Source organism: Miscanthus floridulus, chromosome 6 (assembly GCF_019320115.1).
Source record: "Miscanthus floridulus cultivar M001 chromosome 6, ASM1932011v1, whole genome shotgun sequence".
NCBI classification, from domain to species: domain Eukaryota; kingdom Viridiplantae; phylum Streptophyta; class Magnoliopsida; order Poales; family Poaceae; genus Miscanthus; species Miscanthus floridulus.
In genome coordinates this window covers 94,528,122-94,554,204 of record NC_089585.1, presented here as the reverse complement: position 1 = coordinate 94,554,204, position 26,083 = coordinate 94,528,122, and the positions used below count along the sequence as shown (strand labels likewise).

The following is a 26,083-nucleotide window of genomic DNA, read 5'->3' as shown; positions in this document are numbered from 1 at the left end:
ATCGAGAAGGCCGGTGGTCGTTCCAGAGAAATATTTTGTGGCCCCGCCGTCCGCTAGATCCAAGGGGAGCTCGAACATGTGGTGCGCCGCGGCCGTGCCAACTCGCCGGCCACGGGCGTTTCTGTGGCGGAGACAGGCCGTGCCAACTCCCTTCAGCGTTCTTCGGTCGTTGCTCTGTAGTTTCCATCTACCTTCGTGGCAACCTGTGCCAGCGGCCTGAGCGCGTTCTTCGATCCTATCAATACCATGGCGCGCAGCTTCTCCCCTTCCTCCTCCGCCACGAGGCTCCAGGCCGTGGACGCCGCGGCGGCGGTGGCGGGGTGAAGAACGGCAGGGTCCCCCTCAAGGCCAACGGCGGAGCTACGTGGGGCCATAGTCCCCCTTGGTTCTGAAATTTTTCTTAAAGTCCATGTATTGTTCAGAGGGAATAGAAATACAAATACAAGGCCATGACTTAATAATAGTGCAGAGTCATGGTTGCGAGTAAGCAATCAGTCCATCCGTAAGCATGATAAACAACGCAATCCATATTCAGTCTCTATTTCTCTCTTTTGCTTTTCTTCGTCAGAGTGACGGTGCCTCCGTGGCTATATATCTCTCACCGTAGATGGCTCTGCACTTGCATACCACAACCACAGAGCTCTTGCCAGCCTACAAAGCTCTCGCCGCAAGGTGTCTTTACCCCCCGGGCTGCACGCTCCGCCACTGCTCAAGGCCTCCGTCGCCCCCGCCCAGAGGTCACTCGGACTCGGTTGCTGCAGGGCGACCCCGCGACAGGAAGGCGCTACACAGGAACCCAATGTTGCAGGTACTTGTTGCACTCAACTTGTCGTTTGATTGTAGTAATCCGTGCTTCCTGCTTAGCATGATCTGCACAAAATATGGTAATTTACACTTGATAAAAGTGTTTCCATGCTCGACATGTACTGTTATATGAGTGCACCACTGCCTCAGTATGAATTCTGTTTCCTTTGGAGAAAGCAAGTGAATGCCTGAAAGCCTGCAAGTACAGTTTTGTTTGTATCACATGTTTGATATATGTTTTCTTTCAATTGTAAGGAATCATAACTTCTATTATATTAATAATTTAATAACACAACAGAATCAAAAGAAGCTCTGACGTTCCTCGAGAGGGTCTAGAAATTTCGAGATTAATCGAAAAAGCCACCATTGGATTATGAAGATCTAACAGTCTATATTTAACCAAAAAGTTCATAAAAAATTATGCATGTTTTCCCTTTTCGTAACCGTTTCACCTTTTCCCCCTTTTTCCCTTTCCGTGACTTTTTTCCAGTTTTCTTTCATTTTCTGTTTTTTTCTTTTCTTTCTACAGATTATCTCCCGTCCGTTTTTTTTTGCTCCCATTCCATGACTTGTTTTTCGTTTCTTTAGTATCTTCCAATTTTTTTAATAAACATTAAAAATTATGAGATTAATTAAAAAAGAAAAGAATATGTTCTCCTTTTTTTACGAACTATCTCCCATCTTTTTTTTTCGTGCCTATTCTGTGACTATTTTGCATGTTATTTTTCGTTTTGTGAGTATCTTTCCATTTTTCTTATAAACATAGAAAATAAATAATAAACATAATATTATGGTCTTTGAATCCTTCCTTCTTCCTTGCTGTTTGGGCAACTACAAATATGTGAGCTAGGTACATCAAAATTTAAATTTATAAGAGGGCCAAAGAATATTAAATATCGTTAGAGATTTAGGCAAGAATTTTATTGAGCTAACCAAATAACCGAAGGATACCTGCACCTCACCATAGCGAAAATTGCATTTGGGCACTAGATATGAGTGAAATAAAAAGGATGAGGGGGAATCTTTGAGCAAAAGATTTGGTTGATGATGTATGGAGTTCATGCATATAGATGTATTTGGGAAGCATCAATAGAAAACAATTACCATCAAATAAATAAGCAAAAAAAATTCAAAAAAAAGTAATGTAAAAAATCTAATGTCTACAATAAAAAAAGAGTTAAATGCAATCAACTTGTACCGAAGTTTCACTTAGGTCCATCAACTCTGAAAGTGGATTTTTGGGTCCATTATCTTTGTCAGTGGCGCATTCCTGGGCCATACTGCTTTGTTCCAGTTTTTTAACCGACGTGGCTGTCCATGTGGCGTCCAGGTTGGATTTGGCGGGAGTTTTGGCGCCAGAATGGTTGGTGGAAGAATGCATTTAAGTCCTTACCTGAGTTATTAAATGGCAACCCATCCTCCTGTCTCTCTTCCTCACTCTCCACCGGCTGACCAAATCGTTCTCCTTCTCTCTGTGTGCTTACCGCCGGCGCCATTCACCATTTCATCCACGAGTATGGAGGTTGGATCCAGTGCATCAGCTTCAAATCCGCTGACATCAGTTGGTATACCACTGATTATTTGCACCGATTGCAATCGGAGGCGAGTGGTACGCCGGGTTTCAACGAAACCATGGAGCAAAGGAGAGGTGTTCTTCTGTTGTCCAACCCACAAGGTCAGTGTAGATTGTGTTCCTTGTGATTTCCTTCATTTTTGCTGTTTTGGCGCACTGATTTTGGATTACCACTTCGCATTGGTGATGGATCTGGTTTCCTGCAGCCCAATGGAATCGGGTGCCCTTTTTTCTACTGGAAGGATGAGTACGTTGCATATCTGGAGCAACTGAGAAGAGAAGGCAAGTTGGTTGATGATTCAGTCAATGTTAAGGACATTGGTGCAGATTCGAACATAAATAAAGCAGCAATGCTTGACACTGGTGGTGACTCAAATATTAAGGACTCAATAGCTGGTGCTTTGACTGAGATAAAGAAGCTGGTTGGCTTGTGCAAAGTGTTGGTTGGCCTGTGCAAAGTTGCTTGCCTTCTCCTATTATGTATCTTGTTTGTGCTTTTGTTGTTGTTGTGTGCCATTCTTGTAAAGAACTGAATGAATGTTGTTTGTAACTGAAGGAAGGTCATTGTAACTGAAATCATTTGTGAATGAAACCATATGTTTCAGCATACTACCATAACCAGCAAGCAAATTAGTCTGACAATGCACATTACTGCAGTGTAGTGGCTGATATACAAAAGCTGCTAGCAGTTAAGTTACTGCTGCACAAAAGAAGGAAGCAACAGACAGTGTTTTGCTGCTTTACAAAAGGATTACATATCACACATGCATGAATTTAGTTTTCAGCTTCAGTTGGAGCCTTCTTCCTTCCACCAGTAGCCTTCTTCTGCAAGTGTAGTTCTTGTGCCTTCATGGTTGCAATCCTTTTTCTCCCAGATTTGGAAATTGTGGTTAGAGGCACAGGTCTTGTTGCTGGAACGTTAGAGCTAATGAAAGCTAAGTCAGGAGAGGTTGGTTCACTTGTATCCTGCTCTGGGTTGATTGCAACATAAAATTATTTCAGTTAGAAATATAGCTATTGAAAGGCTAAGATGGGCTGGTGACTGACCTCTTGTTCCATATGTGATACCATGGTGGCACTGAGTTGGCTCATCAAAGAAATAGTGGAGTCTGACCACATAACCACCTATACAATAGTGTGCACAAAAATGTCAGTACACAAAGTACCCTTTCACATAGAGCATGGCAAAAAAAATTAATAGACCTGGCTCTGTATTGGCCCATCATCATACATCTCTTCTGGTTGGCGTCCTCCTGGATGGGCTTGTTCTTCTAGTTGGGCATTGCTTGTCTACCTTGGTGGCAGGACACCAGCCTTTTTCAAGGTACATCCCTTTTTATTATGGCCTGCATCTCCACAATATCTGTAGTGCATGGTGACACCATGTTTTGACAATCTTGGACCTTAGGGGCCTTGAAACTCATGTGGCTGCTTCTTTCTGGACTTGGGAGGCCTGCCCACCTTCTTGTCATAAATAGGAGGAAGTATTTCTGTTGCTGCCACCTTGTCCCATGTACTTTTGTCCCTACATGGTCTTATATGTTGTCCATAAGCAAGTAGGTAGGAAGTAGTGGAGTAGCATTCTGGTAGCACAGATTCAGGTGCAACTCTTTCATGCCTCAGACAAGAAATGGCATGTGCACATGGAATTCCAGTTAGGTCCCATCTTCTGCATTCACACTTTTTCTCCTTGATATCCACAATAAATTGGTAGTCTCTGTCCTGAACCTGGAAAATACCTTCTCCAGAAGGCATAGCATAGCATGTGGATGCCCACTCTGTGTTCTTGTTCAGTTTCTTCCTAATCTTGGGACAGGTGTGTCCTAGCCACTCTTCTCCCACCTCCTTCTGCTTTGTATAGTGCCTTGTCATCAGCTGACCCTTGATCTACTCAAGCATGCTTAGGATGGGCATTTCCCTTGCCTCCAGAATGTATTTGTTAAAAACCTCACACATGTTGTTTAGAAGAACATCACACTTTGGAAAGGTACTAAAAAATGCTCTAGTCCAAGTTTGTGGTGGCATCTTCTCTAGCCATTCATAAGCCTTTTTATCTAGTGTCCTCATCTTATCCATGTTTCTGTTCCACTGAGGAACTGAACTAGATCTAGCACAAGACCAGAGTTGGTTTTTTAGATTCTCACCTTTGAAGTGTTGTTGGAAATTTGAGTATAAGTGCCTCACACAGAATCTGTGCTCTGATTCTGGAAACACCTTTTGCACTGCTGGAATGAGGCCCTGCATAGCAATAAGATGGTTAGAATTGCAGTGCAATTGATTGTGGCACTTGAAATAAATAGATGCAACTAGTGTCGTCATCACCTTTTGTTTGTCTGTCATTATGGTCCAGGGAAAGGTGTTCGCAATACCAAGATCTGTCTTCAATGTCTCTAGAAACCATGTCCAAGATGAAAGTGATTCAACCTCAACAATTCCAAGTGCGATGGGATACATGCAGTCATTGGGGTCTATGCCTACTGCAGTAAGAATCTGTCCCCCATACTTAGTTTTTATGTGACAGCCATCCAGAAATATCAGAGGCCTACAAGCAGACAGAAATCCCCTTTTGCAAGCATCTAAGGACAAGTATAGTGTACTGAAGATGTTACCATCAAGTGTCAGAAAGAAAGAGGTACCAGGGTTTGATTTTCTAAGCTCATTGCCATAATCCCATAACAACTTGTACTGCTCCACCTCATCACCCATAACTGTTTGCATGGCCAGCCTTCTAGCTCTTTGCAACTTAGACCGTGATGGAGTTAGGTTCCACTCCTTTTGAACAACCCTTCCAAAGTTTGCTATGCTCATCTTCTTGTCAGCCCTGAATGATTCTAGGTACTTCTCTGCTAGCCACCTGGAGGTGCACCTCTTGACAACCCACTTCCTCTGGCAGTTGTGGGTACCTTGGTAGGTTTTTATGACCATTCCATTTGACCAGTTGTCCACTGATCCATACAGCAACCAAGGGCATCCATCTGCACACTGTGCCTTCAACCTCTTCTGCTCATTCCTTGAGAACCAGATGTCCACTCTTTGCTTCACACTATACTCAGTGACAGCCTTCCTAAGTACATCAACCGATTCAAAGAGCATACCCACCTTGAATATTGGATTGCCCACGTCCTGGTCTCTAAAATTAATGAACCTCAAGCCTCCTTCACCTTCTCCATCTGAGTCTGGCAGCTGCAAATCTTCATCATCAGTTGACATATCATCAACAATACTATGAATTTGTTTGCCCTTCTATGCCTTCTTGCCTGTGGCAACTCCCTCATCTGGCACTTGGTCATCCACACAATCTTCTAACAAATCATCATCATCCTGATCAATTTCATAGTCTGAGCCATGGAAGTCAGAGTCATCATCAGTCTCACTAGGAGATCTCAGATCGCAATAGAACTCTGGAAGTTTTTCACCTTGTTTACTGGGAACTCTGTCAACATTGCGAGGGCTCAGACCCTTGGGCAAGGATGCAATTGGGTTTACAACTAGGTCATCCCAATCTAGCCCACTGATAGTGTCATCATGGTCTAGATACAGAACAAAATTTTTAACCTTGTGCACTAGTGAAGCCATCACAATTGTGTCTGTATCTGTACTAATTTCTCTAAGTCCTTGTTCAAAAGTCAGTCCTGGTAGCAACCAATAGACCTTCATTACTGGATTCCTTGGGTAATGCAACTTAAAGGCTAACTCATCAAACCACCGGGGAGACCATGTAGCTACTTCACAGTGATCGAACCAATTGACCTTTTCATGAGCATAAGCTTTATCAGAACCTTGACCAACAAAGTACCCACCATGGTGAACCTCAACCGTGAATTCTTCATCATCATCACCTATATTATGAACGTACTAACACATCAGAAAAAACCCACTACAAAACCCCAACCCATCACCTCAAAAAAATCACAAACCCTAACAGCAACAAAATCATGATTTTTCGTATCTAAGCTCAAGCACAGCCAGAGAACAACAATCTACAACCATTGAATCCAAGGATTTGGGCATCGATACAGTACTTACCGTATTGGGGCGGTGCATCCCCTTTTCTACGGAACGTAGCCACCATCTTCTGGATTCTGCGAGATCAGCGTAGGAAGGCGCAAGCGGGAGGCGGATCGGATCCGAACTCGATGGTGAATCGGCGCCGCTCGCCGACGGCCACCGCTCACCACGCCCGTGGTCTCTCCTACCCCTTCGAGCTGCACCTCCTTGACGACAAGACGAGTGGGGAACGCAAGCGGGAGGCGGATCGGATCCGAACTCGGTGGTGAATCGGCGCCGCTCGCCGACGGCCACCGCTCGCCACGCCCGCGGTCTCTCCTACCCCTTCGAGCTGCACCTCCTCGACGACAAGACGAGTGGGGAAAGAACTGGAAGCGGAAAAGTCTAGAGGGGCTGCCTACAATTTTACCCAATGCCCTCCACCCTCACGTGACGAGCAGATGCTTATTGATCCACCCTGGACGCCACATGGACAGCCACGTCGGTTAAAAAACTGGAACAAAGCGGTATGGCCCAGGAATGCGCCACTGACAAAGACGATGGACCCAAAAACCCACTTTCAGAGTTGATGGACCTAAGTGAAACTTCGGTACAAGTTGATGGACTACTGTTGCATTTAACTCATAAAAAAAAGCCTAGCTAACTGTGCTATTTGCGCGGGTCACTTTGCTAGTTTTTTTTTTGTTTGTTTGTTTCAAGCATATGAGATTTTGCTATTGACGATGTACTGAAAAAATAATGTGAATCCAAGAGTAGAGATTGTGCTACTCATCGAATATGAATTCATTTATGCAAAGCTATATTTGAGATGAGACAAAAACACATCAGCTAAGTGACACATGTTTGAAGTGCAGTTATTGTTTCGACTTACTAATGCCAGATGTTTCAAGTATGACAATTGCTGTTTTGATTTACTGAATGAAGTGGCTAATAATGTTACCATGTTGTGTTCTGAAGTTTCTTCGGCCCGTGCACAGCTGGACCTCCTGGAACAACTGACGTCCCCTACACCTGATGGCATTGCTGATAAGCTTATATTGCACACAAGACTATAATACTTTGTTGTCATACCTGGTCCAAATCAACTCTCACGACAACTGCTCGTCAGGCCTAGAGAATGGCATGCCTACAGAACCGCGTCAGCGTGCTGCTACTATCCGTGAGCAATTGTCAGCGCTAGCCAATGGTAAGGTGGTCGACGAGTTCACCCTCCCACTGGGCAAGAAGCTGAAGGAAGGCCTGAAGAGCCTCAACAAACTCACCGTGTCACAGAGGAGGAACATCAAGAGGCAGGCCCTGCTTACCCAGGTCAGTGGGCGGAATGACTCGTTCTTCTTCGCGACTGTTGGGGCGTTTGTGCTTGTCCCGCCTTTCGCCATTCTAGCTATTGCTGTCATAACTGGTTATGTCCAGCTCGTTCCATGATCACAAAGATGCATGTTATTTAACTAGTTATCTCCAGACTGGCATATAGGAACATGCTTTTATGCTCTATATAATCATATATACATAGCAATATTTTGTGTGTGGGGTCAGTACGAAATGCAGAATACTGAATACCAATACAGATAAGGAATTAAGGAGAGTTATATAGAGGTGCAACTGTATCGATACAAAGATGCCATGTGTGTAACGCCCCAACTCGGGAAAACGGCTAAAATCCATTCTACACGTTGAATGGACCACGCCTGCTAATTAACTCTCTTACGCTTTCGTCCTCGCTTCGCGTAAAAGGTTCAAACCGAAGTTCTTTTAGCTTTCCAGACCGAGACAGGAAAACGGCTAAAATCCACTCTACACGTTGAATGGACCACGCCTGCTAATTAACTCTCTTACGCTTTCGTCCTCGCTTCGCGTAAAAGGTTCAAACCGAAGTTCTTTTAGCTTTCCAGACCGAGACAGGAAAACGGCTAAAATCCACTCTACACGTTGAATGGACCACGCCTGCTAATTGACTTTCTTACGCTTTCGTCCTCGCTTCGCGTAAAAGGTTCAAACCAAAGTTCTTTTAGTTTTCCAGACCGAGACAGGAAAACGGCTAAAATCCACTCTACACGTTGAATGAACCACGCCTACTAATTGATTTTCTTACGCTTTCGTCCTCGCTTCGCACAAAAAATTCAAACCAAAGTTCTTTTAGCTTTCCAGGCTGAGACTTTTAAGCTGGTTTGGCCCCCGTCCAGGTTGCAACGTGGTACTAAAGGCGTGTAGCTACAGTGCCCACGTGGTACAGTAATCGACAACCTTCCACGCCACAGTACCAACGCCCGAGCTACAGTGTTCGGCGGCCCAGCCCACCATCAGACCGGCCCGAGGCCTATTAGTGGGGTCTCACAATGTGTTACAATTTTTTAAGGTGTTAACTTCCTGTCTTTACCACAGTGAAATTTCACATATCCTACATTTCTGATGTGTAGCAAACCTGGGGAAAAAATGTATGTGCCCATGGAACATATACTTAGAACATGGACACAAAGCACAGTTCTGATCATTTCGTCCTGAAAACATGGTAGTATCATGCAAAATAAATGAAAAGTCGATGCGCAAGTTTCAACACCAGAGGCTCCGATCCTCTGCATTCTCAATTCAACTGTAAAAAACTGTACAATATATATTCTGGAATGCACACTCTCACATGTTCTAAAGAACGCCACACCTCTCAAAGCAAACAAGTCACCAAACCATTAGCAGCATTTAGCATCTTCTTCAGCAAATCTGAAAGCACCTCGTCTTCCTGCATTGCCTTTCTATCTATTTGGAGATTCACTCCTGCACCAGAGCCAGCTCCTTCCGAAGAGTGGTTGGATAGGTTCTGCGATTATCGGTTGGCCTTAGCTGCTCAACAGTGGCGTGGCCTTGCTTCATCATGTAGCTCCATCTGTCTATCATGAGGTAGAAGAAAGCCAGGAAGGTGACCTCAACGGTGAGGAGGCCGGTCCAGAGCCTCACGCTCTTGGTGGTCCTCTCATGGTAGGTGCGGAGGCCAATGTAGACGTTCACGATCCCCGTGGTGCAGATTGAGATTCCGAAGAGCCAGTGGATGAAATACCATAAGCTCCTCACCTTAACGCCTCTGCAGAAATGTGAGAAAGGAAATGGTTTAGATGGTGTAGGTAATTAGGTATAATAAGCTTTGTTGAAAATAGAAAAGGTAGCTTTTTTTATCCTAAATAGAAAAGGTAGCTGTGGTACAAATGGAAAGTCATTTTCTTCTACCTTTCTGGCCTGAAGAAACCGATAATTGGCTGAAGCCACATGACTCCATATAGCGCCAGTCCCACTCTTTGGTGACTGTTACTGAAGGAGTTTTCGAAGTTCATCAACGACAGAACAGCGCCACCGGTAGCAAGGAGGACAGCCACAGTCTGCACACTCAGTTGAGTACATAGTGTTTATCCTCTGATGCTCTACAAGAAACAGTAAAACAGAAACATTTCTAAGACAAAATATTATGTCACGTGGAAGATGGAAACCTGTGAAATGGCATGGCAGTAGAAGAGGGCTCTGATGCATCTGCCATTGTGACATTTACTTGACATTCTGACTAGTATTATTCCTAGAGGCATCAAGAAACCAAACGAAGACCAGTGGAACAATGCGTGTAGCTTGAGCTGAAATGATCCTTTCGGTGTCATCTGGAAGAAAAGCAACCTGTGCAATCAGTAATGAAGGTTTGTGTTTCCCAACATGACTCAGAACCAGAAATCCTAGAGTGTAACTGGAAGACCTAAAGACGAACGCTGGAAATTACGCTTATGCTGAAATTTGGCTTACGCTGATGTTTATGCTGAAACGTTGTGAGAGAAAAACACTGTTTCATGACTGAAAAGTGTTCTAAATAAGCTCAAGCGAACAGGGTGTAACTCTGATTTACCTCCAAAGTATGGCTGGTCTTGTTGCGGCTCTCACTGAGATTCTCCGTGGAATTCGATGCGCCATTGGATGGTCCAAGAAGTGAAAGAAGCACAAAGCTTGCGCACAGAAGGAGAAGCCTTCGTCTCCCAGACTCTAGCATTTGTGCTAACCAATTTGACCACCCCTCAAAAGCCACAAATACAAACCCCTGTTGCCTGTACTAATCAATGGCAGGAGAAGAGGAGCAGCAAGCTGAACCTGTATCTCTGCCTTCCACTCTCCACTCATGCCACCTCAAACTTGAGAGGCATCCTTCCTTCCAAACTTCTGAAATGCTCCGGGTCCGGCCTTTACCTCGCAAACGCTCTATAACTAACCCCAGTATCAGGGAAACAAAACACACCAATCTGAAAAATGAACAAAAGCAACAGCAAGCTGGACGGAGCACAGGCTTGTAGCGGGTTGCCCTGTGGGCTGTGGCTTGTGGAAGGTTTTGGTATGGTATGATGATCATGGAAGAAGCTCCCCTTTTGCTCGGTGCCCTGCAATATATTATGGTGCGCTCCGGTAGCTCTGCGTGGGGGGACCGACCGGGCCGGGTACGGTGCGAAATGGGAGGAGGGACGAGGCCTTTTGAGCGCATTTCGCCGAGCCTTTTACAGCCCCGGCCGAGGTGTAATGATGGTGTGGTAGGGCGACGAGGAGGAGGCTGGGTTTTCCTGTGGTCCGGCGCGGCGCGGCGCGGTGCAGTGGTGCGGGACGCGGCAAGGAACTGATTGCTCCGATCCGTTTTGTGCGGCTCTAGCTGAAATGCACGGTTTGGTTGGGTGCTCGCAGCTCAAGTGCCAGCCAGCTGTTCCCGGCGTCGGTCGGTCGGTGCCAGTGGAATCCGGCGGCCGGTTCTGTTCTGTCCCCGTTCGGAGCCGGTGGTTTCGGCTGGCGGCACGTACGCGACGTATGGGATACTGAACTTGCCCCTATGTGCCATTGCTCCCCTCTCACCAACTCCATGTCCCATCTTTTGATGCTCAGTTGCTCATGCATGGGCTTATCCAACCAAGATACCTCCTGGCTAGCTACAACTCAGATCTGGAGTTGCTGTCACTTTGATTCATGTGATTCTCCCTGACTCCTGACTCGTTGAGCAAAGAAGTTTAGGCAAAGGTGAAAGGAACAGATTGACAGGGGTCGGCAGATTTGTTGCATGGCGTAAGAGTCCGCAAAGCTAGTAGTCGTTGCTAATGGGAAGTTCTGTTAACGAGTCCTTGTCATCTCAACCTGGAGAAATTCCTTTTTCTGAATCTACCTATCGATTGCTTTTGCTTCCATTGTTTGGGTGCTATTAAGGTTTCAGTATACTAGCAAGACTGCATAAATAATACTATGATGGTCATGAAACAGTACAGAGCAATGTGCCGTTTATAATGTTATATAGGTTTCTTGATGCATCAGTGACTTATTATGTCCAACACGTGGTAACTGTGTTACCAAGATGATGTGACAGGTCTTTATCATTTCTGAATCTCAGACCCCGTTACCGTTAATGGGACTTACTGATTGTTCTTAACGCTTACTCGTCCTAGGCGAAACCTAGACTGTTCTAGATCGCATCACTCATTCACTCTGCACCATCTGCTGAATATACAGAAACTTTTGGAGGTTTGGAACATATTGTGCATTTAGCTTAGTGAGTTACATTAACGCAAATTGTACGTACCCTTTAAGCATTGAAACTTGCAAGGTTGTAGGCTTGTAGCTTGTAGGTCTAATTCTACGAGTGAAAAATGTGTGATGATTTTGCCTTTTGGATAACCACCTTGTAATGGAGCGAACAGTCCTTTTTCAGTTTAAAAATATGTAACCAAACTGGACCATGCCACCCTTTCCCTCTGAATATTTAACCCCGAGATTGCTAATGATGTGCTTTTCGAGGGAGATAATTAAAGCGCTAATAGTAATAACTGTTAGCAACTTTGGATCATCTCGTAGTGGATCCAGTGGGTGAGTCCTTTTTCTAATTGAATCATATAGACCTAGAGTTTGCTTCCGGAGTAGGAGAGAGAGAGAGAGGGAGATGTAGGAGCATCTGACCGTCGGAGGAGCTCCCTGCATTCGCTGGTTCGTCGATGAAGATCTACGCACGGGCAGTGACGTTTGGTGTAGCTGTGGAGACCGGCGGTGGTGGAGGCAGTGGCGCTTCCCGCCGCTGGCAGTGCCACCCTCTGGATCAGATTAGGGTTAGGATAGTGGGGCTGTGGCGGCGGTGAACCTCGTTTCTTGAGCCGTTTGCCCCACCTCCTCTTTATAGGCACTGTGCGATGGGGGCCCACTAGCTACTAGATGGCTGGACGTCCCCGATCAGGACGCGGTCAAAGGGTCCGTCTCGACCGTTGGGTCAAGACGGATGAGATCAATTCTAACATTCCCCCCTGATCTCAACTCATACTTTAACTTTAAACTTTGACTTTAATCTCTTTCACTTTTATTTGTTCCATCACAGATAAGTGCACAGAGCATGCTTCATCGTCACGGTCAATCGCCGATAGACTTAACAACTACAATACGCGTCTCTGTTCTGAAACAGATTCTTTAACTTTTGGGCCCTTTATTGTCCGGAAATCATAGGCTATATCATAAACCCATATTGACTGTGTGTTCTCCAAACACACTGGGTGGTAAGCCTTTTGTACGCGGATCCGCAAACACTTACTTGTTACTTTTATGTTCAATACTTTCAGTATGATTCCGGACTTTCTCCTTCACAACGTATAACTTTAACGTCAATGTGTTTGGCAGCACACTTGACCCGTTGTTATAGGAGCGGACTACTTAAATGGTTATTGCTGTTGTATACCATTATCAATTCCGGGTGTAAGTTCTTTTAACCATTTCGCCTGTCCTTAAGCCTCATAACAAGCTATACTGTGGGTATGCATCTTTGATGACACCACAACTGTTTCTTTGGAGCTTTTCCATAATAAAACTCCAACTGCGAGTGTTAGCTACTATGTGAGTTTCACTAAACATCTCGCCAAAATTTAACATTTGTACCACAACTATTTGAGAGTACTTATTCTTTCTTACTCACCATGAGGCATATAAATCTTTGCACAATTGCAAAACATTCTCAACTCCATTCCAGTGATCTATATCTGGACTAGACTTCTGCCAAAACATCCCGGATACATGAACTATGTAACAGAACCGATCAATTATACGAAATTAAGTAAAAAAATCATCCGTCAGAGCAGATGATTTAGCAAATTTAAGCCCGTATAACCCGGTAGTCCGTGAAATCATGAAGGATTTCAAACCAACTCACATACCAGCCAAGATCGTAATAAGTTTAGCGGTCACCATCACATATTACATAAAAGTTCGCATCACAGATACATCAGAGTTTAAACATAGTTATTACAAATAAGTTCGAATAAAAGTAGCGGAAGCCATTTGTTCAAAACCACACACACTCACACGGAGTTCAAATACAGTGCTAGCTAATGATCATCTCCAACAAAAGCATCAGACGAGACGTAAGGAATGACCATGCCCATGGTCCTAAGCATCACCCATCGCAGGATAAAGGCAGTTGATACAGTAGCCGTAATACATCTGCCCATCTGCAACAAGTGGGAATAAAACCCTGAGTACGAGAAGGTACTTAGCTAGACTTACCCGACATAACCGAAAATAAAGTGACACCAAGGATTATGAAGGGCTTTATAGTAGGGTAGCTGACTCATTTGCAAAAAGAGGCATTTTTAGCATTTCAAGAACCTTTCCAAAAGCATTATTGTCAAGTTAATTATTATTAACCTATCGACTACATTTGCACCTATACTAGAGCAAGCATGTGATTAAGCAAATAATGATAACCAATGATCATTAACAACTTCCATAATGTCATATTCCTTATAACTGTCCAAGTGTTCCATCAACATTACTACGATGAAGTCACTCAAGTCAAGTGCTCACTATCCAGGAGCGATGGCGATTTGAATCGATTCCTAACCAGCTAGTGATGTATTCCTTACACAAACCTCACTCACCTGCTAAAGTGAGGTATCGGTCACCGAGTCAACTATCTAGGAAAATCTCGAGTTTGCCAGGAACCACATGTACCCGGGGGCCGACCGACTGCCCTTTGGTCTTATCATCGCGCTCCCGTGTCCTACCACACCTGCTCCGGTACAGTGCGCTGCGGGCAATCTACTCGGCCCGAATAATCTCCCAGCTTCGTGGTCGAAAGGTACTTTATTCGGCCAGCTAAATATAAGGCATGCGTTCAATATGACCTGAGACCCAACAACGGTCGGTCCTTAATAGACACATACGGAAAGCACTACAGTCCAAAACTCTATAAGTCTCCGTCCGGTCTCAACTTCAAATTAACACTTAGTTATACCATGACTACATAGTTATCCAAGCAGATCCAGGTAACCACCTATAGCTCGCAGGTGACAGGAAATCACCCGACTTCTATCGGTCTAAGCCAGCTAAGCATTGACTCGACTGCGGATACCAGGGTAACAAGGATATAGTATAACAAAGGTAAACAAGGTATAATGCAGCAACGGTTGCAAACAACTCCTGAACGTAATGCATCAATTAAAGTAAAGCATTTAATTAATAATTGCAAACTGGGGAGAAAAATGCTCTGGGGCTTGCCTCTCTCGAAGGAGCTCGGGCGGTGATCGGGGCACTCCGGAAGTTTCTCAACGTCCTCCTCGTCTGCTTCGGTCACTTCCTGCGGCTGCATCTCGAGCTGCTCCTCGGGCTCCTCGGGTATGACGACTGGGCTCTCGGTTTGCGATCCTGTATGATGCAGGTGCGTAAGTGCTTATGCAAAAGGTGCATCGGATGAGATGAACACAATGGATATGCTTGAATGCAAAGTAGTCAACATCATCCAAGAACATGTATTACAAGCACATATCATCTACTGCATTCTCTTCTACTACTAATATGCTAAGTCAACACATCTCATTAAATGCTTCAAAGATACACCAAAGCTTCACTAATTTCTTAATCATACATAAAGCAACATTTGATTAAACCCTAATTAATAATAGGTTTGAATAGCAACATCTATTTTTATAGCTTAGAAAAATCTTAGAAAATTACCATAGCACAGTACTACCCTAAGTAGTCTACCATTAAATTTTTATGACATTTGAATAAGTGGAGTAGCCTACACAAAAATGACAAGCTATGGCATAATTATGAACATGAAAATACTTTGTATTATGAAAAGTGTCAAACAACAGATGTAATATTTTTCCTATGTTCTATACAGTAAATAATCATTGCACAAAAACTATCACATGCATGTTTTATACAAATTTTGCTCTCTAGCAAAAATAACAAAAATAAGCCATTGAAGGCACTTGAACTACATCTCACAATTTTTCTATAGGACATGCATGGCATATATTTTTCCTAGGAAGTACATTACACAAGAAGAGTAACAAACTTAGAAGCATATTTTTCTGATACATATAGGTTTTACTACACATTTTACAAGATATCAGCAATATCAAGAATTAAATAAAGCTCTACAGAAAAGTATCTCAAAAATGACATGCAATATTTTTATCATGTAGATCTAGTGACAAGGAACACAACAAAATTTGTTTGAACAAATTTGGAGCCAAAATGAGTACACAAACATTTTCCAAAGTATTTCTCTTCCCAAATAATAAAAGAAAAACCGAAAACATTTTTTCCTATTACTACTGGGCCGGCCCATGGGAACGACTGGCCCACGGCCGTTTTCGGCCTGCATAACCGAGCGGAGGGAAAGGCGATGGCCTGGCTCGGGGCTCCGGCCCAAGGCCGACCTGGCCCAGCACGGCCGAGGCGAGACGGCCACGCCACGCCGGCGTTCCAGGTGCCACGGCGGTGCGGCTACTGCCAGCGGGCCGACGGCCGTTGCCGGCCATGACCGGGGAAGTAGGCGTGCGTGCTAGGTCCGCAAGAAGATGGCGAACCCGAGCATGTCACTCAAGGGGATAGAGAAGGGACGGGGAAGCCCTTCCACGGCAAGGTCAAGCGCGGCGGCGCCATGACCGACGGCGGCGAAAACACGCGAGGTAGCTGTACCTTGCTCAAATGGTGTCCCTGCAGCGAGCACCGGGTGCCGGGGAGCGAGGCAGAGCGACGTGTGCTCGATTGCGGGCAATGGTGGACCACCGGCGACCAATTTCATCGGTGGGGCTACGGTGGCGAGGGCGGCGCGAGCATAGCTCGGTGCGGGGCGAGGTTGAGACACAGCGCGGGAGAGGAAGATGAGGAATGCTAGGAGAAGCGGAGCTGCGGGGCTTGAAAATGGGTGAGGCGCGTGCTCGCGGGGGCCACGGGACGCCACCCGGCTGGCGTCGCCGGCATGCGCTCGCCACGCGGCGCGGCATGCCTGACGTGGTCGGACGCGTCTGCGCGCGCGGAGGAGAAAGAAGACAGCGCGCGTGGTGGGCTGGGCCGAGGCGAAGGCGCGGGCGCGTGAGGATCGCTGGGCCGGCTTCGGCTGATGGGCCAGAAGTGAGGCGGCGGCCCGTTAAAAGAGATAAACAATTTTTCTAATTCCATTTTCAATGAATTTTCAAATATCAGTTTTCAAGTACCCTTTTGAGCAAGAAAATGGCTTCTTTTGAAAATGGCCCAAAAATAAAAGTTGCTTAGAATTTAATCCTCTACAACTTTGCTTTAGGGACCAATTTTCAAATTTTGCATAGTTTTTCAGTCTGACCATCTGTCTGAGGATGATAAGCGGTACTACGAATCAAACTAGTTCCCAAGCCTTTGTGCACATGTTCCCAAAAGTGAGCTGTGAACTGTGGCCCTCTATCAGATACTATAGTCTTTGGTATACCATGCAACCTCATAATTTCTGCAATATACTTCTCAGCATATTGAGGTGGTCGATAAGTTGTCTTGACAGGTAAGAAATGAGCGGTCTTGGTAAGACGATCCACAATCACCCAAATCGAATCATGTCCCTTTTGAGTAGTGGGCAAACCTGAGATAAAATCCATACTTATATCATCCCACTTCCAACTAGGTACGGACAAAGGTTGCAACAAACCAGCAGATTTCATATGAATAGCTTTCACTCTACAACACGTGTCACATCTGGCAACATAGGCTGTAACTTCTTTCTTCATTTTGGTCCACCAATAACGAGGCCTTAGTTCTTGATACATCTTACTACTTTGCGGATGGATAGATAGCTTAGAAAGGTGAGCTTCATCCATGAGTTTATTCCTAAGCTCTCGATTCTTGGGAACCACAAGACGGTCATCAAAACACAACACGCCCTGATCATCCACTTTAAAGTGCTTAGACGGATTTTCTTTTATTTTCTCTTTGATGTAGAATATTCCCTTGTCTATTTTCTAGCCTTCTATTATCTTACTCTCCAAAGAGCAACTAATCTGAATACTATGTAACACAGTAGGATGCATCAGATCGAACCCATCTTCAAGTAATGGCTGCATATTCAAGCAATGTGACTTTCTACTCAAAGCATCTGCCACTACATTGGCCTTTCTAGGATGATACTGCACATTCAAGTTGTAATCTTTGATCAATTCTAACCACCTTCGTTGTCTCATGTTCAGCTCTAGTCGGGTAAAGATGTACTTGAGACTCTTGTGATCTGTGAAAATATTGCACACATTACCAAGTAGATAATGTCTCCAAATTTTTAGGGCATGCACAACTGCAGCAAGTTCAAGATCATGTGTCGGATAGTTGACCTCGTGCTTTCTCAATTGACGTGAGGCATAAGCAATGACTCTTCCTTCTTGCATAAGAACACAGCCCAATCCAGTTTTCGATGTGTCGCAAAACACATCAAATGGTTTCTCGATGTCCGGTCATGCGAGAACAGGAGCAGTGGTCAACAGTTTCCGCAAGGTGTGGAAAGCTGCTTCACACTCCTCTATCCACATGAACTTATGATCTTTTTGTAGCAGACTTGTCATTGGCTTGGCAATCTTCGAGAAGTCCGATATAAAACGACGGTAGTAACCGGCTAATCCTAAGAAACTTCTAACCTCAGGAACTGTGGTCGGTGCCTTCCAATCCATAACCTCTTGCACCTTACTTAGATCGACTGAAACTCTATTTTCTGACAGAATGTGACCAAGGAAAGGAACTTTCTTCAACCAAAATTCGCACTTGCTAAACTTAGCATACAACTTATGATCTCTAAGTCTGGTCAAGACAATTCTTAGATGCTCTTCATGATCCTTCTCGTTCTCGAAGTACACCAAAATGTCATCAATAAACACAACCACGAACTTATCTAATTCTGGCATGAAAACTGTATTCATCAAAAACATAAAGTATGCAGGAGTATTTGTCAAGTCAAAGGACATGACAAGATACTCATACAACCCGTATCTGGTGGAAAATGCGGTTTTCGGTATATCTTGTGGCCTAATCTTGATATGATGATAACCGGATCTCAAATCTATCTTTAAGAACACCTTAGCCTTGGCTAACTGGTCAAACAGAACATCAATATGAGGCAAGGGATACTTATTCTTGATGGTTACAGCGTTAAGTGGTCTGTAATCCACACACATTCTCAACGTGCCCTCTTTCTTCTTCTTTACAAACAAGGCGGGACATCCCCATTCAGACTTGCTTGGCCAGATAAACCCCTTTTTCGATAACTCTTCTAGTTGCTTCTTCAGCTCAACTAATTCATCCGGAGGCATCCGATAGGGTCTCCTTGAAATCAGAGCTATTCTGGGGAGTAACTCAATTCCAAACTCAATATCCCTATCTGGCGGAAGACCAGGTAGCTCATCCGGGAATACATCCGGAAACTCACACACTATTGGAATCTAATGAATAGGAATGACTTCAGTAGCACATGTCACACTTATAAGGTCTGTTCTCCGAGGCAATGGTACTTGGAAAGTACCCTCACCCAGGGGATCCTTAAGGGTAAGTACCTGACTTCCTGTATCTATAACTGCTCCCTAATCCTTCATCCAATTCATCCCTATAATGACATCCAGAACTAGTCCAGGCATAACTATCAGGTTCACTCAAAACTTCCTGCTACCTAATTCAAGGGTCGCCCCTCGAACCATCTGATTGGTCAAAACATCAGCCCCTGCTGAACTTATATGGTAACCATAACTCAATTCTATGCATAGTTGTTCATATTTCCATGTAAATGCTTGACTCATAAAAGAATGCGATAATCCAGAATCAAATAGAACAACTGTAGGGTTTTGGTTGATAGGAAACTTACTAGCGGTTATGGGCTCTCCCTCAGGAATCTCATCCACAGTCGTACCATGCACCCGAGCATTATAGGTTTGCTGCTTCTTCTTGGGTGGATAAGGACAGAACCTTGAGAAGTGGCCGGGTTGGTCACAATTGTAGCAGGGTCCCCTTACTATACCAGCAGATCCCACAACTCCCTTGGAACTGCCCTGTACCGCAGTTGCGGTTGCCTTGTTAGACTGTACTGCCATCTTGTAAGGCTTCTGGGGTCCTCAGAAATTTTGACCTCTCTACTGTGGTGGCCTGAACCTAGCGCCAGGTGCAGATGGACGATAGGGAGGACGACCTCCCACATGTGCTCTTGCTTGGGATAGACCACCTTCTAGGGCTCTCTTGCGAGTCTTGGCTGCGGTGCTGGCGTTGTTGTTCTTTTCCTGCTTCAGACAATCACTAATAAAGTCATTGAATCTGGCGCGGGTGTTGGTACCCGCATGCTTCATCATCTTTGGATTGAGTCCTCTCTTGAAACTGGCGATTCTCTTAGCATCGGTGTCAACCATGTCGGGAGCATAACTACACAAGTTGTTGAAGGCATGCAAATATTGCATCACGGTTTTGGTGCCCTGATTCAACGCCAAGAACTCTCCTAACTTCATCTCGGTCAACCCGGGTGGAATATAAACTCCATGGAAGCCCTCAGCGAACTCTCTCCATGTAATCTGAGCATTTGGAGGGAAGGTGGTGCGATGGTGCTTCCACCACATTACCGCTGGTCCTTGCAACTGATGTGCAGCATACTCAGTTTTTAATACCTCAGTCATCCTCAACACACAGAATTTATCTTCCATAGTGTTGATCCATTCTTCAGCATCAAGTGGTTCTATTGCTTCCTTGAATATTGGTGGCCTGGTGTCCATAAAATCTTTGAAACTGCTATACTGATTCACCCCAATGCCACCACTCTGATTGTTACCGCACTAAACATTGTTGGCGATAGTACATAGAAAATCCTCCATGTTCTTCTAGGACTGTTCCATGTTGCGCTGACTCCCGAGCAACTGTGTGAGGAACACCTCTGGGGTGAGCGAGGGAGGAGGTGGCAAATGCGGTTCATGGGGGGCTCATTGTTGTTGCCGTGGTTTCCACCACCACCACCGGTCCCAGCACCATTAGCACCGGTCTTAGCGGCCTCATAAGTGGTACGGTGAGTATTTGTCATCTGCATATTTCAGCAACAAGTAATGCTTGAGTGAAGCTGTAATAATTGTGAGTGAATGAAAAATTATGCCGAACTAAATTTACTGGAAAGAATAAATTCATACAATAAAATAGAGGCACAATAATCACATCCCAATAAAAACAACACCACTAATTAAATTACTTTGAATTCAAACATTGCGTCTAATACAACCAAATTGCCAACATACATACACTGGACTTTTATGCGTTCAGATATCGCATTACTAGCCAAGTTCCAATCATATGCCAAGTCTCATAAGTTCGAAGCAAGATACATTAGGTTACATGCCAACAAAAGAAAGGTCATCGCGACAGGACCTAAACACTAGCGCAAGGCACTAGCCTACTCCTCGGGGCTATCGTCGGGGTTGGAGACGTCACCATCGCCCCCAGGTGAAACTATAGGCTCGTCCTCATTGTCATCGTCGATGTCCATGCCAGCGGCGTCTAGAGGAGCATATGGGCCAACCCCATTGTAGAGCGCGTGAAACTCCTCGTGCAGGTTGACGTTGTACTCCTCTAGCTCATCAACCCTCTGCAGCAGAAGGTCCCTCTCGTCCCAGGCTTCATTCCTTTCCTGAACCAATTGTCCAATCATACGGTCTGTATTGTTGTTGGCTTGAGTCAACGTATTCACCCGCTGCATAGCTCTATCACCTCTCTCTACCGCCTGGTCCCGCTGTAAGCTCATATCAGCCAACTACTCCTGCAAACTAGCTATAGCGTGCGCCTGCTTCTTCTTCTACTTTCTTACCTTAAGCTTATCATGACTATGTAAGCCAGTCAAAGTCTAGTAGGTACTCTCAAGACCCTGATACGCTCTGATAGCGGCAAACATAGCACTCATAGCATGGTTGTCGCTAGCCTGTCCCTCAGCTGGACCTCTGACCAAAGCACTTCCCTGAGGCTGAACCCAAATAGCATCACGAGGATCATCCCTAGGAAAGGTGCCAGCTAGGGTTGCTGCAAGCTCACTGGGAAATCTGCTTATGATATCCCTAATGACACGGAAAGCTGCTCCCTCTGCACCCTCAACAGGAGTGCGGCCCTCAAACTCCAAGTGCCAACCATCCCACTCTAGAGTATCACCAAGAGCAGGAACTATGATCTCTACCACTGCAAGTCCATCCTCTGCTAACTGGCTCTCATTCTAAGAGTACACCAGCTCTTGACCCTCTAGGTACCCCACATCATAGAGCACTCTCCAAAGCAAGGTTGGCATGCCAAACTCGCTCAAGAAGGTGTCCGTGGTGCGGTGCTCCCTTAGGGCCAACGGACGTCGAGGTGCTCTTCCTCCGGTGGACTTACGGGCGGTCTGCTTCGTGCAGGCCATCTGTAGCAAAATTTCTTTTATTACTCCATGGGAACATATTTTAGGTGATGCAACTTTTATCAAAATGAGATAATCAATTTATAAGGGGAGGAATGCGTGATGTGAATGAAATGCACAAGTAATATGATGTATGTACGTGCCGTATGTTCTCACAAACTTATGAAATAAATAATTTCTAGCGACGAATTCGGTGGCATACAAACGATCTCTCAAATACGTATACAATATGTTCTACACGATAACGTTGTTATGTACCTATAGAAGATTCATTTCAGCCAAATTCCCAATGAATGCATAAAAGCAGTAAATTTTATCTACACGCTCTACACGAATCCCCAGATACGTGTACAACGATAGTAACTACCCTGAACCATCGTCCTATTGACGGCATCGCCTCAACAGACGAAATACCCACACATGAGATACCTTTGTAAAACATGCGTAGAACATGTAATTACTCCAGCATCATATAAGCATTCACCCTAGATCGGCGGTGTATCCGATCATGCTCTCACAACTCACACTTACTGGGACGTAGAGGCAAATGATCCATACACTACCACTCAAACAAGTGGAACTCATACAATAGCACGCCGTATGAGAGACGAAAGAGAAATATGATGCAAGAACCCCAAGTCAGTACTTAATTAAGCCACCTAGAGTCCTTAACTGGGCATAAAGGATATGACCACTGGCACAATTTTTAGTTTGGAAATCACGTTTTTCAAATGCCTTTTTGTTTTAAATACACTTGTGAACAGTAACATGCTAAACCATGCTCTGATACCAGTTGTAATAGAACCGACCAATTATACAAAATTAAGAAAGAAAATCATCCGCCAGAGCAGACGATTTAGCAAACTTAAGCCCGTATAACCCAGTAGTCCGTGAAATCACGAAGGATTTCAAACCAACTCACATACCAGCCAAGATCGTAATAAGTTTAGCGGTCACCATCACATATCACATAAAAGTTCGCATCACAGATACATCAGAGTTTAAACATAGTTATTACAAATGAGTTCAAATAAAAGTAGCGGAAGCCATTTGTTCAAAACCACACACACTCACATGGAGTTCAAATACAGTGCCAGCTAATGATCATCTCCAACAAAAGCATCAGACGAAACATAAGGAATGACCATGCCCATGGTCCTAAGCATCACCCATCGCAGGATAAAGGCAGTTGATACAGTAGCCGTAATATATCTGCCCATCTGCAACAAGTGAGAATAAAACCTTGAGTACGAGAAGGTACTCAGCTAGACTTACCCGACATAACCGAAAATAAAGTGACACCAAGGATTATGAAGGGCTTTATAGTAGGGTAGCATGACTCATTTGCAAAAAGAGGCATTTTTAGCATTTCAAGAACCTTTCCAAAAGCATTATTGTCAAGTTAATTATTATTAACCTGTCGACTACATTTGCACCTATACTAGAGCAAGCATGTGATTAAGCAAATAATGATAACCAATGATCATTAACAACTTCCATAATGTCATATTCCTTATAACTGTACAAGTGTTTCATCAACATTACTACGATGAAGTCACTCAAGTCAAGTGCTCACTATCCAGGAGCGATGGCGATTCGAATCAATTCCTAACCAGCTGGTGATTTTATTCCTTACACAAACCTCACTCACCCGCTAAAGTGAGGTATCGGTCACCGAGTCAACTATCTAGGAAAATCTCGAGTTTGCCAGGAACCACATGTACCCGGGGGCCGACCGACTGCCCTTTGGTCTTATCATCGCACCCCCGTGTACTACCACACCTGCTCCGGTACAGTGCACTGCGGGCAATCTACTCGGCCTAAATAATCTCCTAGCTTTGCGGTCGAAAGGTACTTTATTCGGCCAGCTAAATGTAAGGCATGCGTTCAATATGACCTGAGGCCCAACAACGGTCGGTCCTTAATCGACACATACGGAAAGCACTACAATCCAAAACTCTATAAGTCTCTGTCCGGTCTCAACTTCAAATTAACACTTAGTTATACCATGACTACATAGTTATCCAAGCAGATCTAGGTAACCACCTATAGCTCGCAGGTGACAGAAAATCACCCGACTTCTATCGGTCTAAGCCAGCTAAGCATTAACTCGACTGCGGATACCAGGGTAACAAGGATATAGGATAACAAAGGTAAACAAGGTATAATACAGCAATTGTTGCAAATAACTCCTGAACATAATGCATCAATTAAAGTAAAGCATTTAATTAATAATTGCAAATCGGGGAGAAAAATGCTCCGGGGCTTGCCTCTCTCGAAGGAGCTCGGGCGGTGATCGGGGCACTCCGGAAGTTCCTCAACGTCCTCCTCGTCTGCTTCGGTCACTTCCTGCGGCTGCACCTCGAGCTACTCCTCGGGCTCCTCGGGTATGATGACTGGGCTCTCGGTTTGCGATCCTGTATGATGCAGGTGCGTAAGTGCTTATGCAAAAGGTGCGTCGGATGAGATGAACACAATGGATATGCTTGAATGCAAAGTAGTCAACATCATCCAAGAACATGTACTACAAGCACATGTCATCTACTGCATTCTCTTCTACTACTAATATGCTAAGTCAACACATCTCATTAAATGCTTCAAAGATACACCAAAGCTTCACTAATTTCTTAATCATACATAAAGCAACATTTGATTAAACCCTAATTAATAATAGGTTTGAATAGCAACATCTATTTTTATAGCTTAGAAAAATCTTAGAAAATTACCATAGCACAGTACTACCCTAAGTAGTCTACCATTAAATTTTTATGACATTTGAATAAGTGGAGTAGCCTACACAAAAATGACAATCTATGGCATAATTATGAACATGAAAATACTTTGTATTATGAAAAGTGTCAAACAACAGATGTAATATTTTTCCTATGTTCTATATAGTAAATAATCATTGCACAAAAATTATCACATGCATGTTTTATACAAATTTTGCTCTCTAGCAAAAATAAAAAAAATCAGCCATTAAAGGCACTTGAACTACATCTCATAATTTTTCTATAGGACATGCATGGAATATATTTTTCCTAGGAAGTACATTACACAAGAAGAGTAACAAACTTGGAAGCATATTTTTCTGATACATATAGGTTTTACTACACATTTTACAAGATATCAGCAATATGAAGAATTAAATAAAGCTCTACAGAAAAGTTTCTCAAAAATAACATGCAATATTTTTATCTTGTAGATCTAGTGACAAGGAACAAAACAAAATTTGTTTCAACAAATTTGGAGCCAAAATGAGTACTCAAACATTTTCCAAAGTATTTCTCTTCCCAAATAATAAAAGAAAAACCGAAAACATTTTTTCCTATTACTACTGGGCCGTCCCATGGGAACGACTGGCCCACGGCCGTTTTTGGCCTGCGTAACCGAGCGGAGGGAAAGGCGACGGCCTGGCACGGGGCTCCAGCCCAAGGCCGACCTAGCCCAGCACGACCGAGGCGAGACGGCCACGACCGGGCAAGCAGGCGTGCACGCTGGGTCTGCAAGAAGATGGCAAACCCGAGCAGGTCACTCAAGGGGATAGAGAAGGGACGGGGTAGCCCTTCCACGACGAGGTCAAGCGCGGCGGCGCCATGACTGACGGCGGTGAAAACACGTGAGGTAGCTGTACCTTGCTCAAATGGTGTCCCTACAGCGAGCACCGGGTGCCGGGGAGCGAGGCAGAGCGACGTATGCTCGATTGCGGGCAATGGTGGACCACCGGCGGCCAATTTCGCCGGTGGGGCTGCGGTGGCGAGGGCGGCGCGAGCAGAGCTCAGTGCGGGGCGAGGTAGAGACGCAGCGCGGGAGAGGAAGATGAGGAATGCTGGGAGAAGCGAAGCTGCGGGGCTTGAAAACGGGCAAGGCGCGTGCTCGCAGGGGCCACGGTCCGCCACCCGGCCGGCGTCGCCGGCATGCGCTTGCCACGTGGTGCGGCATGCCTGACGCGGTCGGACGCGTCTGCGCGCATGGAGGAGAAAGAAGACAGCGCACGGGGTGGGCTGGGCTGAGGCGAAGGCGCGGGCGCG

General features: G+C 44.8%; 1 protein-coding gene and 2 pseudogenes across 1 annotated transcript; 1 reads left to right on the top strand and 2 right to left on the bottom strand.

Annotated features, from left to right (window-relative positions):
• Positions 1-54: 54 nt before the first annotated feature.
• Positions 55-8,008, top strand: LOC136456349 (uncharacterized; annotated as a pseudogene).
• Positions 3,152-4,249, bottom strand: LOC136457287 (uncharacterized; annotated as a pseudogene).
• An 868-nt stretch (positions 8,009-8,876) lies between the features above and the next one.
• On the bottom strand, positions 8,877-10,940 carry LOC136456348 (cytochrome b561 domain-containing protein At4g18260-like). The gene is made up of 4 exons (XM_066456178.1): positions 10,260-10,940; positions 9,859-10,020; positions 9,602-9,750; positions 8,877-9,458 (listed from the first exon to the last, which is right to left on the bottom strand). The coding sequence occupies exons 1-4, from the start codon at positions 10,398-10,400 to the stop codon at positions 9,149-9,151; spliced, it is 762 nt and encodes a 253-aa protein (XP_066312275.1). The 5' UTR covers positions 10,401-10,940; the 3' UTR covers positions 8,877-9,148.
• Between the last annotated feature and the right edge of the window lie 15,143 nt (positions 10,941-26,083).

Coding starts and splice junctions, on each gene's coding strand:
- LOC136456348 (XM_066456178.1), bottom strand. CDS start 10,400: ATGCTAGAGTCTGGGAGACGAAGGCTTCTCCTTCTGTGCGCAAGCTTT. Junction 9,751..9,858: donor ACTGCCATGCCATTTCACAG/GTTTCCATCTTC, acceptor CTGAGTGTGCAG/ACTGTGGCTGTCCTCCTTGC. Junction 9,459..9,601: donor GGTTTCTTCAGGCCAGAAAG/GTAGAAGAAAAT, acceptor ACATTTCTGCAG/AGGCGTTAAGGTGAGGAGCT.